At 38.2% G+C, this 18,695-nt stretch overlaps 1 protein-coding gene across 6 annotated transcripts in view; it reads right to left on the reverse strand.

The window, feature by feature from the left end:
• Positions 1-18,695, reverse strand: part of LOC114681684 (zinc finger protein 420) — a 24,145-nt gene continuing 5,450 nt past the window's right edge. For 3 of the 6 annotated variants that reach the window (XM_037202204.1, XM_037202210.1, XM_037202217.1), the window contains one exon: positions 1-3,149. In XM_037202204.1, the coding sequence (XP_037058099.1) occupies positions 1,236-2,972 (1,737 nt within the window). In that variant the 5' untranslated portion in view covers positions 2,973-3,149 and the 3' untranslated portion in view covers positions 1-1,235. Of the gene's footprint in view, positions 3,150-11,280; positions 12,402-18,695 lie in introns of those variants that run through there. The other 3 variants (XR_003732934.2, XM_028855338.2, XM_037202222.1) reach the window with 3 other exon arrangements.

The following is an 18,695-nucleotide window of genomic DNA, read 5'->3' on the forward strand; positions in this document are numbered from 1 at the left end:
AACAAGTATGAGGGTTACTTTAATATTAAATAAAGAAATACATAGGCAGAGTAGAGTTGGAATGACTGTTCACAAAATCAGCAGGGTTGCAGACTCCACCATCCATAACACCCAGATACCACTTCCAAAATCCTCATGAGGCTATCTGGGCTCCACCTCAGATGCCTACAGTGTTAAGAAGGGGAAAGAAAAGAAACAGAGAGGAAGGATTTCTTAAATATTCTACTCATACAAATGCCATTTTCATCTTGCTGACCTGCAATGGAGACTGAGATAGGATTTTTTTTTTTTTTTTTTTTTTTTGCCTAGGGTTTTTGTGATGGAAAGGCAAATGAAAATTGGGTAGAATAGCAGTCTTTGATACAAACACATCAGTATTTTTTTCATTGTAAATAAAATGTAGTCTATGGATATAACTTTTTACTTTCAGTTAACAAACTACATATTCAAGTTTCCCTTATTTCCTAGATTTATCTTGAGTATTTAGTTCATCATTTGTAAATAATATTTTTGAGTTGACATCAAATATTGTAAAACATGTAAGTTTTGGGACTTTGTGACAAATCAATCATACCTCTCCTAAATTCTGTAACAGTGGTGCTCAATAACCCATTAATACCACAGGGTTTCTTTATACTATAAATTTCCTTTTATAATAAATATATGAGATTTGGATGAATGTTTTCTCACAATGATGACCGTGTATAATAATTTGTCTAGGATAAATCATAATGAAAGAGTTCTTAATGTTAACTACACTGATAAGTTCCTTTCTTTCATGCACATCCTCTAAAATCACAATAATGAAAATAGCACCTAATGTTTATGATATGCAATGTTCAAGGCACTGTTCTAAGTGCTTTTACATGTTAAAACATGATATGAAAAAACTGGTCTTAGATTTACCTTACAAATGATTAAACCAAAGTAAGGTTATTTATAACAAATGCCACAAAGGAAATGAACTGATAGGACCAAAATAACGTTGATACAGACATTTTCTATGCTAAAGACCTTTCTATTCCATGGTAACAAAATCACTTTCTATTTTAATTTGCTAAAATGTAATACAGTTATAAACAAAAGGCTTACCTATGTGGATTATATCAGCATTTCTATTCTCCTATATAAATTTTCAAATGCTGAACTTTATGAATCCTGTAGCAACATTTGTAAGAATTCTTTACTGATAATGAGTGACCAGGGAAAGCTATACTTGAAAAGAATAAGTTAACTCAAATAAAAATTTGTGAATGATGACTAAAGTCTATTCCACATTCTTTACAGTCAAAAGATTTGTCATTGCTATGAATTCTCTGATGTTGCATTAATTGTGACCCACGAGTAAAGGCCTTCTCACATTCTTTACATTGAAATGGTTTGTCACCAGTGTGAATTCGTTGGTGCCGAGAAAGATGTGAGCTCTGAGTGAAGGCTTTTCTACATTCTTTACATTCATAGGGCTTCTCACCTGTATGGATTCTCTGATGTAGAGTAAGTTGAGAGCCATGACCAAAGGCCTTCCCACATTCCTTGCATTCATAAGGTTTTTCTCCAGTGTGAGTTCGCTGATGTTGAGTAAGCTGTGAACCACGAATAAAGGCCTTCCCACATTCCGTACACTGATAGGGTTTTTCACCAGTATGAATTCTCTGATGTTGTATAAGTAGTAATCCACGAGCAAAGGCTTTGCCACATTCACTGCATACATAGGGTTTCTCACCAGTATGAAGTCTCTGATGTTGAGAAAGATGTGAACTCTGAGTAAAGGCCATTCTGCATTCTTTACATTCATAAGGTTTTTCACCAGTATGGATTCTTTGATGTTGAGTAAGCTGTGAGCCACGAATGAAAGATTTTCCACATTCCTTACACTCATAGGGCTTCTCACCAGTGTGGATTCTCTCATGCTGAGTAAGTTCTGAGCCCCGACTAAAATTTTTTCCACACTCTTTACAGTCATAGGGTTTTTCACCAGTGTGAATCCTCTGATGTCGAGTAAGGAGTGATCCACGATTAAAGGCTTTTCCACACTGCTTACATTGATAGGGTTTCTCACCGGTATGAATTCTCTGATGTTGAGTAAGTTGTGAGCCATGACTAAATGTCTTTCCACATTCTTTACATTCATAAGGTTTTTCATTAGTATGAATCCTTTGATGTTGAGTAAGTTGGGAACCACGGATAAAAGCCTTTCCACATTCATCACATTTATAGGGTTTTTCACCAGTATGAATTCTTTGATGTTGCATAAGTAGTGAGCCTCGAATAAAAGCCTTTCCACATTCCTTACATTCATATGGCTTTTCTCCATTATGAATTTTCTGATGCTGTGAAAGCTGTGAACCACAAATAAAAGCCTTTCCACATTCTTTACATTCATAAGGTTTCTCACCAGTATGAATTCTTCTATGGAGAATAAGCTGTGAAAGCTGAGTAAAGACCTTCCTACATTCTTTACAGTCATAAAGCTTCTCACCAGTATGGAGTCTCTGGTGCAGAGTAAGCTGTGAATTCTGAGTGAAAGCCTTTCCACATTCTTTACATTCAAAAGGTTTCTCACCAGTATGGACTTTTTGATGTCGGCTGAGTTGTGAGCTTCGAATAAAGGCTTTACCACATTCTTCACACCTATATGGTTTTTCACCTGTATGAATCCTATGGTGTAAAATAAGTTGTGAACTTTGAGTAAAAGCCTTTCCACATTCCTTGCATGCATAGGGTTTCTCACCGGTATGAAGTCTTTGATGTAGACTTAGCTGAGAATCACGACTAAAGGCTTTCCCACACTGCTTACATTCATAAGGTTTCTCACCAGTATGAATACTCTGATGCTGAGTTAGGTGTGAGGCTCGTCTGAAGGCTTTTCCACATTCCTCACATTTATAGGGTTTCTCTGTAGAATAACTTCTTGGATGCTGAGATAAATAAGTATGTGGGCTAAAAATAGACATTTTGTCATATGTTATCATCTCTTTTCTGTAATATTCCTTCTTGTTCCTTCTCTAATCCAACTTCAAATTCCAAATATCTTCTAAGAATTAGTCTTAGGTATTTGAACCTGTCACTCATTTCCCACTGAGGTAATTCTGATTTCTTAGTGTGCTATTTTGAAGATAAGTCCTTATTCAAACACCTAGAAGGCAAGTCTGAAAGATAAGAGAATAATTTCAGAGAAATAGAACTAATATACCAGAAAACACAATAGGAAAATAACATCTATAAAAAGTAAGAAGTATATATTAGTATTTTCCAAATATTGCTTACTACATCCCACTCACATTAATACCTACCTTTCACAGCAAAATTTTCAACATATAAAGTTTCATTGAACTAATACTGTTTTTCATTCTATGTTATTCTATATAACACCCTATAGTGAAAAAATAACTAAAGTCATTTTAATGCTGTTATCCAGAATTAAAAAATAGCTTTGTTGGGCTGTGGTGGTACATGCCTTTAATCCCAGCACTTGGGAGGCAGAGGCAGGTAGATCTGTGAGTTCGAGGCCAGCCTGGTCTACAGAGTGAGTTCCAGGACAGCCAGGGCTACACAGAAAAACCTTATCTCAAGAAACCAAAAAATAAGTTTAGGTACCAGGCATGGTGATAGTTGCTGTAACAACAACAACAACAACAATAATAAATATGTATATATACATACATTATCTTAGAATGACTTCTTATATTAAAATATATGATGGGTACCTGAGATCAGAGAATAATGAAAACTCATCTGGGAGTGAAAAAGGATGAGATTAAGAAAAGTTTTAAGCCAGGCAGTGGTGGCGCATAACTTTAATCCCAGCACTAGGGAGGAGAGGCAGGTAGATCTCTGTGAGTTTGAGGCCAGCCTGGTTTTCAGAGTTAGTGCTAGGACAGCTATGACTACACAGAGAAACCCTATCTCATAAAACCAAAAAAAAAAAAAAAAAAAAAAAAACCTTTTTAAAATTAATGATTCTTGATGGCGTTCTCCTGAGAAATGCAAACCAACCCTTGGATGTGAACAATCCACTTACTCAGCATTTCTCTGTTAATTCCTATGCTTAAATCTGTTATAAATATCTTCCTAATAAATTCTAATTCTGATTTTTTTAAATCAATAGTTGCCAAACTTTGATGGGGATAAAAAATCATATTAAATAGGTGTTAAGATTAAAGATGTCCAAATATACACTAGATTAACTGAATCTGAATCTAGTAAATAAAAAAAAACAACACAATGGAGATCACAGTTTTAATATTTTCCACTAAATGATTCAGATTTAGATTATGATTTGCTATCCCTTAAATTTTTGGTGTCTTTTAAATTAGAGTAAAGCCCAAATTCATAGTTTATCATATTGACAAAGTTCTCCACGGTCTGGCTAAAACTTCTTAGCTTTGATCACTATGTGTCAAACTTGTTAGCATCCTTTCTACTCTGAAAATATACCAAGGCTGTTGTGTGATATTTTGATTGTATTCTGACAAATAAAGCTGGCCTGGAGTCGGAGGGTGGAGGTATCCACTAGCTGACCATAGAGGTTTTGAGGACTGAAGACAGACAGCATACAGGAAGTAGTAAGGTGGGACTGAGACTTCTCTTGACTTTTGATCTTGAATTTTTGGACTGAGTAACTGAAGAGTAGCAAGCAACTGGCAGCTGCTCCATGTTCTCTGATCTTTCAGGTTCTTACCACAATATTTGACTCCCAAAATTTTATTGATAAAGATTAATTAGATTAATGCTTCATCTGCCATCCAACTTTTTGGGCACAAATTCACAAAACAGCTGCTTTGCAGCCACTGGCACCCACCAGAGCTGCACCTGTTAGAGTCACCATATAATAGCTGGCTTTTCCTTTCCCCTCTCCCACAAGTCCTATGACCAAGTCTGTCATTTTCCTGTTGCAGCCTCTCTATAACAATCTCCACAAGCCCCAAACTCTATAGGTGCCTGAGCTCCAAATGCTGCTGGAGTTTGCCCCTCATAACCAGCCAGCTCTGCCTTCAGGCAGCTCTGTGCTTTCACTTTCTGCTGGTCACTCATGCTTTCATGTGTTCCCTCACCCCACCCTGTGTCAGCTCTTCAGACAGGTGGCTATTTGGCTTTTTCCCCATGGGTTGTGGGATTTCCCTGGACCCCCTCCTCACTGCTGACATGTGGTCAATGGCAGCTGTCCTCAGCCAGGCTGTGTTCTCTGCTCAGACATGCTACACAGTGACAGCCAGCCTTACACTTTACTGCAACATCAGCAGATTTGGTGATACAACTTGAAATACTTAAAGGGGAAAATTAGTTTAAAAAGAGACAGAGAATTTTCTCCCGCATTAAAAAATGGGAAGCACCATTACACTATTAGGTCTCTGTATGATTCCACATTGGATGGTTTAAAAATGGAACAATTAAATGAGGGTATAGTTAACTTTGGGATTTACATAATGTCAATTAAAACATTATTGGTTTGGTAATTCTTGTTTTATCCCTAAAAAAGTTGGTTGATATGAGTGACAAGATACTGGCCTTAGAAAAGTTTACTAAAGAAAATAATGTAATTTTCATTGATAAGTTAAAAGCCTTAGAAAAACTTACTATAACAGATAATAGAGATAGATATTCAGACAAAGACAGAGGAATTTAAAGGAGAACCAACCTCACCATTGTAAAATTAGAGAGGAACAGCCCAAGGTTATTGAAAAACCAACCTTAATTTATCCAGTCACCTTATGAGAACAACTGCCAAATGACAGGTATCCCGAAGGCTATGTGAGAGCTGACTGGATTCCTGTGGAAATGTTAGATTTGAGGAGATTTAAGGAAGTGATAGTCTCTTATGGTATGCATTCACCTTTTGTCAGGCAGATGTTACATTCATGTTCAACTAGTAACAGAATTGTCCCACAAGACTGGAAAGACTTGGTTACAGCAGTATTGGAATCTGGTCCTCAATTACAGTGGAGGACTTGGTGGAAAGATAATGCTAAGACCATTGAACAACAAAGTAGGGCTAGAGGTATGGAAATTTCCCAAGACCAACTTCTTGGAGAGAGTGATTATGCTGATGTACAAAGATAGTCTATATATGATGGACACATGTTGGCTCTATGCCATACAGCAGCTCTGAATGCTTGAGGCAGAGTTGAAGAAGTCAAAAACAGAACTGAGTCATTTGCTAAAGTTTATCCAAAATAAACCTTCACTGATTTTTCACAACTGACTTCAGCTAAAAAAAAAAAAAAAGATACCAAACCCTGAAGCTAGACAAATAATAATTGAATCTTTGGCTTTTGAAAATGCTAATTCACAATGCAAAGGGGTAATTAAGCCTTTAAAGGCAATATCAGCATATGTAGAGGAATGGATCTGAGATACAGTCAATATTGAATGTCATAACCATGATGATGCTTGGATAGAAGAGGTGATTTCCAGAGCCTTGAAGAAAAATAAAAATGTTTTATCAAGGTGTTTTAATTGTGGCAAAAAAAAAAAAAAAAAAAGGCAACCTAAAAAGGAACTGTAGGCAGGGCATTCCTAGAAACAATGTCTTTTCTAGGAATAATCCAAACAGAAGGCCCCTGAATTCTGGAGTATGCAGAAGGTGCAGCAAAGGCTGACATTGGGCCAATGAATGCAGATCAACAAGGGACAAACAAGACAACCCTTTGCCATCAGGAAATGCGGGTGGGGGGGCTCTCTCAGGTCCTCATGTCAAATTTAGCTCAATCATTCCCTGTCACTATGGGGGAAACTCCTCCCCAGAGCAATTAAAGGACCTAATGCCTATTGTAAAAAACCATACCATCTGGATGATAGAATATCTTTAGAAGATTAAACAAAAATTTCAGGAGAAACCATAAAGCAAAAATTATAAAGATTAGATTTGGACAAGAGAGACCTCTTGATTAGAAGAGACAATAATTCATCAAATAGTTTGACCTTTTGATCTAAACTAACTTATAAGACTAACAAATGCTTTTCATTTAATCAGATATAACTTTCCAAAAGGGAAACTCCCCAAAGTTAGAATTGAGGCAGGGTTTTGTTTTTGTCTTTTCAGCAGAATGAAGGCATCCAGCTAAAAAATCTGAAGACCACTGGACAAATGAGACATCTGAAGATGAAGGATGAGTCATCCAGAGATAATGTCTCGAGAAAAAGAGTAAATTGGCCTATTGGTGTATCACATTTCCAACAGGATAAAATTTCATAAATCTTCTCAAATGTTTGTTTCTGTTGTTCTCTACAGATATATAATGCAAATGGTCTTTTTGTAGTCCCAGTTGAATTAGAAATTAAAGCTGCCTTTGGAGTTGGAGCATGGCTCTCTCCTTCTCTAAACCCAAGCATGCTTGTTAAAGGAAAATCCAAAATCTCTGTCTCATGTCAGAAGAGCCACCTGATATGAGACAGAAGAAAAAACAAAATTAAGGGACTATTCTATTGCCACTAATCTCATAATTCTTTGGTTTTATCTTCATTCTTTAAAACTTTTCTTAATGTATAAATATCTCAAAATTTACAAGGTTAATATATATGTATATATATTAAATATATATTTATACATTTAATATATATACATATTTTAAACTTTTTGTCATGATATTTATGATCATATAGAGTACTAACTAATTCTAGAAAAAGACTTCATCTAGATTTCTGTACATTATTTCGGGTTTGAGTCTTTATCAGGTAACTAGGAATTAAGTTTTTGTACTCTGAATATAGATAACAAATATTATATCCTTTAACCTCTTCAAGATCTGTTGCATATGAAATTTAAAATGTTTAAGTTTTCTGCAGTGAACCATGACTATGCCTAACAGTGACCTTTGAAGTCTCCAAAAGGAGGATGGAGCTCCACAACAGTGATTCCACTTGGATTGTAGTAATGCCACTAAGATGACAAAGATCAGCTTTGGACTATAAACTGCTCAGGACATTTTCAAGGTGGCTAGCTGAGATGGTCCAGCCTCACAGACTACTTGAACCAAGATTTGAGATAAATCTTGCATTTTCCCTTTACACAGAGACTGGACAACAAATGATACAGCTATCTGTCCTAAGAATTGACAATTAACCCAATTTTTCAGGGTCCCCTAAAGATGCTGTCTTCCCCAGACAACAGGAAATAATATTAAGAACTCGATGCCCACATTCCCAAGTAGTGGGTTGGGTGGTTTTTGGTTGTTCAGTAGATTATGGATGTTTGTCATCATTTGAGAAGATGATTACAAGTTATTATTGGTAATAGTCAGGAAAAAAGCTGAATAAAAGAGATTAGATTTCAGGGACCTTGTTCTGGAAAGAAAAAGAGGGGATACAGAGATGATAGGATAAAAGGGTAGATTATTGAATCTATGTTTAAACCAAAAAGCAACTACTAGTTTTACGTATGTTATAATTGGTTTGGATTTTTTTATATTGATACAATTTGAGGTTATTTTGTTAGAACATACTATATATATATATATATATATATATATATATATATATATATATGTGTGTGTGTGTGTGTGTGTGTGTGTGTGTGTGTGTGTGTGTATGTATGCGTTTCTACTCTTGTTCAAGGTATTGTACCTATACAGCTCATTTAACAATGTAATGTAAATTTCTAGTCCTTGAAATATTTAGGATAATAAAGAAATGCAGGTCAGTAGTTAGTCACCTATTACAATCAAACTTGTAGTCAGGTATGTTTTCAAGGTCAAATAGATAAATTTTAGATAGACAGGTGGTCTTCAAATCTACAGAATATGGCATTTAAGATGTTTTAATAACATAAAGTTCTCTTTTTTTTTTTTTATGACAATGAGACATTTCTGCTCCTGGCAGCACCAATCTACTTCAGAGAAGATAGTGGGCATGAAAGAAACTCTGCATGGAGTTTGATTTCTTTGTGGCAAAAGTTAGCCACTGGGCAAGAAACTGCCCTTGCCTCAACTGTGGGCAGTATGCTGTCCAAATTGGACAAGCAGGACACAAAATAAAGTGACTACCGAACTTTGCCAAGACAAGGCGGGGCAGGCCTTTAAAAAATCCTACTTCATGGATAAGTCTGTCAGATATTCTAGGCCTGTAGGCCAAAGAAGAATGCCCCAACATTACAGAGTAACTGTGGGAGATTGTTCAGGCAGCCAGCTATTTCTGTCATTTCTTAATTTTGGAAGTTGTTTGCTCTACACTTCCTGTTTACTCAGGTAGTATTATATCCTTCTTAGATATCTGATAGAACTGAAGACTAGATATTTATAGTTTTCCTTGTTACCAAATTCAGAAATGAAACTCAAAAAAGAGGTGTAAAGTGTTTAAGGCTGAGAGACATAAAAAGATAATTTTGGATTGGTGATGCAAGTTAGGATAGAAAATGAATTAGGTACAACACTTTGAACTTACCAAGATAGGATAGACGGAGTATTTTCTCTGAATTTGTCAAATGCAAATTGCATTTTTGCCTGTATATATTTGTATGTAGTTATTATACTGATTGTATATAGTTTTACTATGTTAGCTAAAACCTTTGCTTTTTATTTAGACAAAAAGGCAGAAATGTGTGTGATATTTTGATTGTTTTCTGAAAAATAAAGCTTTCTTAGAGTCAGAGGGTAGAACTAGCTACTAGCTGACCAAAGAGGTTTAGAGGACTGAGGACAGATAGCATAGAGGAAGTAATAAGGTGGGGCTGAGTGAGGAGCTCATCTTTTTTGGACTGAGGAACTGAAGAAGTATCAAGCAACTGGCAGCTGCTCCCTGTTCTCTGATCTTTCAGGTTCTTACCCCAATATTTGACTCCTGAATTTTTATTAATAAAGATTAATTAGATTAATGTTTCATAAGGCCTTTCCCAGTTTACAGTTAACTATATAGCCTATTGCATCTCATTAGACCTCTCTGTAGGAAATTCTACGTTAACTAGCTCTTATCTTCAGGTATCAACTTAATTATTGTTCCTAAACAGTAATATTGTTCCTAAACAGTAAGAGTCCTGCTTGGGGTAGAGAGGTAGAGAGACAAATACTGCTCTTCCACAGGGTTCAATTCCCAGCACCTACATAGGAGCTAACAATTGTATGTTATTACAGTTCCAGGGGATCTGATGCCCTCTTCTAGCCTCTATAGACAATGAATTCGTTTGATACAAAGACATACATGTAGACAAAACACTCATACACTTGTTTTGTTTTTTGTTTTTGTTTTTGTTTTTTGTTTTTTTGTTTTTTTTATACCAGGTTCTCCATGTAACAGCCTAAGCAGTCCTGGAACTTGCTTTGTAGAACAGGCTAGCCTTGAACTCATAGAGATCTGCCTGCCTCTACCTCCAGAATGCTGGGATTAAAGGCATATGGCACCACACCCAGCAAGAGTAAAGTTTTAAAAACCTTAATTGAAAAAATAAAGAATCTTGGCCAGACATGGTATGTATGCATAGTGGCATATCCCTTTGATCCCAGCACTCAAGGCAGAGGCAGATGGATTCCTGAGTCTGAGGTAAAACTGATCAACCTTGCAAGTTCCAGGCCAGTCAGAGCTATATAATAAGACCCTATCTCAAAAATAAAAATTAAAATTAAAAAATCTTAAGAATTCATTTCTGTTAATTTAGCATAAGTTGTGAAAAGTATAAAAACTAAAAAATGAAGGTGAGAACACTGAAAGAATTGGTAGGCTAAAAGCAAAAAACAAACAAAAAACCATAAATGACAACTCAGAGAGCAAAAAAAGTCTTCTGTTCTACTCAAGTAAGTCTTAAGATTCTGAAAAAGCCATATGAAAAGTGAAAAAATAAAGCAGTGTTTTCAACTATTTCATACTGCTGGGTGTTTGGGTTGGGATTCTGAGTGCTATGATGTAGGAACAAGAGATTGGTCAGTGCAGGGGTCTAAAATATGAGCCAGGCTGTCCCTCTCTTTTCTTTTTCTCACCATATTATGTAGTCCAGGCTGGCCTGAAGTTTACAATCTTCCTGTCTCAACTTCTGGAGTACTGAAATAACAGGCGTAAGACAGACACTAAGCCCATCTAACACTATTAAATAACTTAAAATTCGGAAATTTAAAGAGGTGGCTCAGAGGTTAAGAGCACTGGCTCCTTTTCCAGAGGACCTAGGTTCAATTCTCAACACCAACCTGATGATTCACAACCATATATAACTCCAGTTCCAGGGGTGCTGACACCCTCTTCTGGCCTCCACAGGCACCACATTAATGTACACACACATATATGTGTGTAGGCAAAACACTTGTACACATAAATCTTTTTAAAATTAGGTCACGAGATACAAGGGATAGAAATTCTTACCTACTGACACCAAGTTACTATAATTTTCCAAACATCACATCTCTGTGCAAATCCCTTTGAATAGAGTCCAAGCATTTCCATTTTTCCTGAGAGAAGTCAAAGCAACATCACTAAACGTCACTGATTTCTAAGAAAACAAACAATTACTAGCTGTAGAAATAAAGGACACAATTCCTTAATAGAGGGGGAGATGAAAAGGAGTATTCCATAAAGGACACTGCCAAGTACACAGAGTGAGGCTTCTGACACAGAGAGGTAACAAAAAATTAAGTGATGATGTGTGAGTATGTGCCAATTTTCTCCTATAGGTATCTTCATATAAAGCACCTCATGAAAAAACATATACAAATACCCTTTAAAAATATTTAAGGTGAACATCACATTCAACAAATGCTGTTTCTCTTCCCTGTTTAGGAATAAGAAAAATAATTGGATTTTTTCCCCCATAAAATCTTTTTGCTGTTATTTCTTGACTTCAACAGTTTCTCATAGGTACCAGGTTGGCCTCAACCTTATTATATAGCCAAGGATGACCTTGGCTTGAACACCTCATCCTTATGCTTCTCTTTCCTTAAGTGTTGGGATCACAGGCATGTGCTATCATATTCAGGTTCCAACAGCCTCAACTGAGAAAGAAACACATTCTATATCTAAAGCACTCTGACTCATAAGGACAAAAGGAAATTATCTGTATAACAGATGTTCCGCTTAAAGAAGCTGAAATGGGCTATTTCTTAAGACATATGGGCTTGTTATGTTCACATGTTTCTCTCCATATTTCATTGTCTTTGTTATCCCTGGTGATCCATTAAGCAAAGCACTCTATTCCTTATCTACGTGGCTTAATGATTATATTGTATCTTTTCAAGTACTTACTTCTAATAAAAGCTCAGAGCAAGAGGCACTTGGGGTTCTCAGAACATCTTGCATGCTCTTTGGGTCCCTAGCCTCCCTTCCTGGAAATTCACATTCCAGATTCAGAATCTTGTTTCATGAACTGAGATTTTCAAACTGTGGAAATAGATAGCTGGTTCAATCTTGTACAATACAGCTGGGTGGTAGTGGCGCAGACCTTTAACCCTAGCACTTAGGAGACAGAGGCAGGTGAATCTCTGTGAGTTCAAGGCTAGCCTGGTCTACAAAGCAAGTTCCAGGACAGTCAGGATTGTTACACAGCATAACTCTGTCTCAAAAAAAAAAAAAAAAAAAAAAAAAGATTTGTACAATACTAAAGACTTTTGAATCCTCATAGTCATCATTGTGGCAATCCACAAGAATATGATATAGGGAGTCCAGCTGTATATAATAAGTTATGTGAGACCAAAATGAGCCATCTTAGAAATAAGACCAAAATGCTTTCACCCTAAAATTAAGGTCTAAGATTTCTCCTTTTGGAATAGGCCATTGGTTACTGAAACCAGTCAGTTCAGATTCCAGAAACCAGGAAGTGTAAAAGTACAGAGTCACAAGATAGTCACGAGGTAATGCCTGCCAGGCTATGGAATGTCCTCTCCCTGGTTTCCAGGGTAACTGACCACAGACATGCCCCCATCTGAGGGTAGCCAATGAGAAATGGTGGCAGGCAACCACTCCCTTAGAAGTAATTTCTAGAAGTCCCTAGAAGCGAGCAAATCAGAATTGTATCCATACTAGCATCCCTAAATGATGTAACCTTGTGACATTTATCTTTAAAAGCTGAGCTTGCAGACAGGTGGACACTTCCTCCAGCCTCCACTGTGTTGGATGTATTGGACGAAGTCCCTGCCTAGGCTTGTATTGCTTTTGGATATCCAGAATTAAACCTTGCTTTTGCATTCCGGCATGCTCATCTTTGGTGGTCTCTCTGGGGGTCACGATCAGTTATACCTTGACCAAACAAGGGTCCTTCAAGTGGCAAGCCATTTATCACAGAATATTTGGTGTTATTCAGCTTTAATATTCAGCTGCTCGTTATGAATTTCTTGTGCTCATAATTCCCATAGAACGTGTATGTGTGATCATCCTGCTCAGGCCAGTACTTGGAAAAGGTCATGTAGGCAGGGCCTTCTGCCTCTGCGCTCCCTGCTCCACCCCACCCCCCTTTTTTTTGAGACAGGGTTCCTCTGTGTAGTATTTTTTGGTTTTTTTCTAGATAGGGTTTCTCTGTGTGTTGTTTTTTTTTGTTTTTTTTTGTTTTGTTTTGTTTTGTTTTGTTTTTTCGAAACAGGGTTTCTCTGTGTAGCTTTGCGCCTTTCCTAGAACTCTCTTTGGAGACCAGGCTGGCCTGGAACTCACAGAGATCCGCCTGCCTCTGCCTCCGAGTGCTGGGATTAAAGGCGTGCGCCACCACCGCCCAGCTCTGTGTGTTGTTTTAGTGCCTGGCCTGGATCTCACTCTGTAGACCAGACTGGCCTTGAACTCACAGAAATCTGCCTGGCTCTGCCTCCTGGTGCTGGGGTTAAAGGTGTGTGCCACCAACCTCCCTCTGTGTAGTTTTGGTGTCTGTCCTGGATCTCACTCTGTAGACCAGGCTGGCCTTGGAACTCACAAAGATCCGCCTAGCTCTGCCTCCTGAGTGCTGGGATTGTCTGTCCTGGATCTCGCTCTGTAGACCAGGCTGGCCTTGGAACTCACAAAGATCTGCCTAGCTCTGCCTCCTGAGTGCTGGGATTAAAGGCCTGTACCACCACTGCCCAGCACCCTGCTCCCTTTTTAGCATTTGAATTGGGTATCTGCCTTTTGCAAATTTCCCCTTTAGCTAGGGCCAGCTCCAAACAAAGCATTGGAAGAACAGCAGGGAACAAAATAGCAGAGACCATCCCTTGCCTTCAGGCCTAGTGGCATTCCATAGCAATTGACTGAGAACAATGGAAGTTTTTGCATATTCAGGTGGGAATGAAAGGTGGAACAGGATTCCTGAGAGACAGAATAGCATGGCCAGAGAGAAGAGAGGAAGACAGAGATTCTGTAGAGGGTAAGGCAGATCTCTTGTAAAGTTTTCTGAGATCCAGGAGTAAGGAGCTAGGAAGGAGAGGTGGAGGTGGAGGACGAAGAACAGAGGATGAAGATGAGGTCAAAAGCATAGGAGCTTACTAAAACTATGAGGACAGGAAAAATAAGCATACAGAGGAACTGAATGTGAGGACAGAGCTGAAGCTGTATAGATAGAATTTTGTCATAGAGAAATTAAGTAAATAGACAAAGAGCTTGCTGTATCTAGATTCATTCCCCCACCATTGTTAGCATCTCTTCTGGGTCCCTGGTAAGAATATTATTAAGGCTGGTCCATTAATAATATTCGAGACATTATTATATTGAATTATATTAGTCTGTGTTCTCTAGAGTAGCAGAACTTATAGAATGAATATATATATATATATATATATATATATATATATATATATATATATAGAGAGAGAGAGAGAGAGAGAGAGAGAGAGAGATTTGTTAGAATGACTTCCAGGCTGTGGTCCAGCTAATCCAACAATGGCTGGCTACAACAGAAAGTCCAAGAATCCAGTAGTTGTTTACCCTGAGGCTGGATGTCTAAGCTGGTCTTCAGTATATGCTGGAATGCCAAAGAAGTAAGTTCTAATGCCAGTGAAGGAATGGACTTGCTAGCAAGGCAAGAACAAGCAGGCAAAGAGCAAAAACTTCCTTCTCCCAGGTCCTTATACAAGCTTCCAGCAGGTATAGCCCAGATAAGATCTAGATTAAAGATCTGGATTTAAAGTGTCTTCCTGCCTCAAGATCTGGATAGGAAGTACATCTTCCTACTTCAAATTAAGCAGAAATTCCTCATAGGTGTGTCTTCTATTTTTGGGTTTTAGTTAATTCCAGGATTAGTCACATTGACAACCAAGAATAGCTATCACACAGAGGATTACATCATAAACACTTTCTATATCACCAGTAATTTAATCTTTTTATAGACTTCAGAATAGCATTGTATAATAAGTAGATCTGATTTTCATTTTTGAAAATTTCAGGTTGTTAGAATTGTGTTTACTTTTGAATATTTCTCATTGCTATTTATCACCCTTAATATCTCCTTTTCCCATCTATAGAAAAATAGAAATATATCTACCCCAAGTATACACATTCAACCTCACAACTTAATATTGAGTTTCAAAATGATCCAATTATCAGTATCGATCAGTTCCACATTCCTGATCTCTCTGTATCTAGTCCCTAGACTAGACATTTTCTAACCTTAAGGTTTATAAAGCATGAGCTCTTTCTGTAACCCCAGCATGAGAGGCTGATGAAGGATGATGATGAGTTTGAGGCCAGCCTGGGATACATAGTGAGTTTGGGAGCCAATGTAGGCTAAATAAGTAAGTTCAAGACCAGCATGGGCTCCACAGAAAGATCCTTTCTCAAACAAACAAAGCCACATACTGAGAAATTCAAAGATTTCTTTTTGTTATAGAACAACTTCCTTACCTTATAAAAATCAGAGGAATCTCTATCTTATAAAAATCTTTTGTTAGATCAGTATTCTTAGTCAAAGATGTTATGCTGTGTGTGGGGTTGGAGATATGGCTGTTCTTGAGGAGAACTAGAGTTCAGTCCCCAGCACCTACATGGTGGCTCACAACCATCCCAAGTCTACTTCCAGATTTCCAGTATTTTCTGCATACAAGTATATATGCAGGCAAAATACTCATACATACAAAACAAATATTTAAAAAAATTCAAGAGCTTGCTGCTCTTCCAGAGGACCTGGGTTTGGTTCCTAGCACCTACATAATAGCATCCATGTAACTTCATTTAGAGTATCTGATGCCCTCTTCTGGCCTCTGTGAGAATCTGTACTCATATAGTACACTTACATACATGCAGGCAAAACATTTATACACCTAAAATTAAAATTCTTAATTTTTTAGAAGTTGCCAAATGTATTGTTGAATAAGCACATAAATATGGCAAGATTAGAAAGACACAAATACCATTATAAGAATGAGACAAAATGGGCAGCATATTCTTGAGAGGGCTCAGTTAGGAAGGAGGTTCCAGTAATAAGCACTGTTAACAAACCTGCCTAATAAATGAAGTAACTAAAAATGCATAATAAATCCCCCAAACTAACTAACCAACCCCAATAAAACTCATTGGTTCCCCCTCAGATAGGATGAAGCTACGAAGAAGATTCTCAGGTGAACCAACCTACAAAGACTCTGATGTTCAGACCAGCTGCCTGGGAGAAGCAGAAACTAGCCAAGATGCCTGGCTAAGACCAGAGTGAAAGGAACACTCTCCAACTTGTTCAGCTGCCTGCAGACTGTATAGTGTACTTCAGGTTCCCAGCTTTTGTGAGGTGTCACTTGTGCTGGGGTGGGCTTTGGTGATTCAATTGTCTTTGAGTCATTTCTGCTCCTGTAACCCCTCATCCATATTCCTGTAGTAAACCTATAAAACTCATTGGTTCACAAAATTGAACTTTGCTGGTATACAAACTTTGGTCTGTCCTGGGCTCCATATCTGGGGTGAGTAGATGTGAGTGTGCCCATGCCCACATGCATATCTGTGAGCATGCCTGTGTGTGTGTGTGTGTGTGTGTGTGTGTGTGTAGCATCTTCCTGGGAGTTTTGTCACACAACCTAATTGGCACCCAAACAGTGACATGACAGAAACAAATGAGTTGGGGAAGAATGAATGCATGGTCCTATCTATGGGTAGCAAGGTATGTAACTGAGGTTGAGCAGCTTGAGGGGGAAGCATCCACAGAGGAAATTCAGATAAAGTTTTCCTTTCTTGTATGGTGTATATTGATGTACCTTTGTGTTATGACAGCTGAAGGGCTCTAGCAGGTCCAAGCATGGCAAACATGAGGCTGGCAGGCCTTGCCCTTCCCCCTCCCCTTGTAAACTGATAGATTACATCCCCAAAGCTAGCCACCAAGGTCTATTCCCTTATTTGGACACTTTCTCATGCCAGACTCATTCCTAAGGCTGTCACTGAAGTATTGAAGTCCTATAATCAAAAGCTCCCTTTTGGCTATTCCAATCAACATGCCCAATCAAAAGATACCACAGCACCCTAGCCCAGTCTAACACAGACATCCCTCTTTTTCCCCTTAAAAAAATTATACCTACAAGTAATTTGCTGCTGTTTTCTCCCTGAGTCAGAAATCAGCCACTTTACTTTACTTATCCACTTAATAAAGGATCTATCTGTGAAAACAGGTGTTTGGGTGTGCTCTGTGACTAATCCAGGTGTTGGGAGGGAGCACCCCTGCCACAACTAAGTGTAGGTCCCTTCAATAGTTGTTGCAGGCTTAGGAGTTTCTATGGGAGGAATCCCAAGATAGCAGTCTTCATCTAGGTGGTACAGGTGGGCATGCCTGCTTGATGAGTCTGGCCCACCACAGGAATATGGAGATGACCTGAAAATAGTTCAAGGTTTAGAGGTAGTTTTACAGTCTTTGAAATTAGCACACAAGGGTCAAGATTGTTGGGAAGCAGCAGCAGAGGCTTTCTGGCTACTGTTGTTCATAGTAAAAATACATCTCAAGCTGAGCTGGCAGCCAAGTAGGAACTTGTTTATGTAAAGGAGCAATTGCAACAAGAAAGGGAGATGCAGCCAGTGTCCCCCATGTTAGCCTGATTTGGCAAGTAAATTAGATAAATGAGAGGATGAGAGAGATTGGTGGTAAAAGCAGTTAAGATACCCCTCAAATCCAACCTTTAATAGAAAAAGAGGGAAAATCTACATCCCAGCCTGCAGATGGGGGCCTTGACAATGGTCCCATACAAGAAACTAGGGTGATCAGGAAATATTCAGCACTTGAACTGCTGGGACTGGGGAAGTCTTAAGGAACGAAAGAGCTGGTCACAGCCAGGTTTGTGAAGCTGTAGGACATGGGAGCAGATGGCATCAGTCTGGCAGGTGTGGAGTCAGGAATACTGAGTAAAGCAACACCTCATCCCTAAGGCAAAGGGTGCATAAACTGAGACAGTGTGAAGGAAGTCAGTCCCTGATGAACTGGCTTATCAGAGCCATTAGAAACACTTCATTATCTTCATTGTTGTTGTGTTGAGGTCCCCAGAAACAGCAGGATGTTTGGTGCTATTGAAGGAACTAAAAGTAAGAGATTCTGTGTTTGAACCCCTGTTCACTGGGCCAGATAGAACTATATTCCTAGAGGAGTTAAACAAAAGGTTGATCCATCAGGGACCCAAGGCTGGTGTGGACCTTTTAGCAGTGTTGCTGGGCCTCTTGGTTGGGCAAGATCTTTATGAACTAGGAAAAGCTTTGGCAGATCTTTTTTACTTAGACCAGCATATAAAGAGTGTCCATAAAGCGGGAGAGGAAAGCAGAAGAGAGATAGTAAAAAGGTAAAGCCAAGAAAGAGTTCTGTCTGGGTTCCTCAAAGACAAGTGTAGCATAATTTATGTTGAGCTGGAGTTCCTAAGAAAACATTGATAGAAGCC

This window comes from Peromyscus leucopus, chromosome 1 (assembly GCF_004664715.2).
Source record: "Peromyscus leucopus breed LL Stock chromosome 1, UCI_PerLeu_2.1, whole genome shotgun sequence".
Classification (NCBI taxonomy): domain Eukaryota; kingdom Metazoa; phylum Chordata; class Mammalia; order Rodentia; family Cricetidae; genus Peromyscus; species Peromyscus leucopus.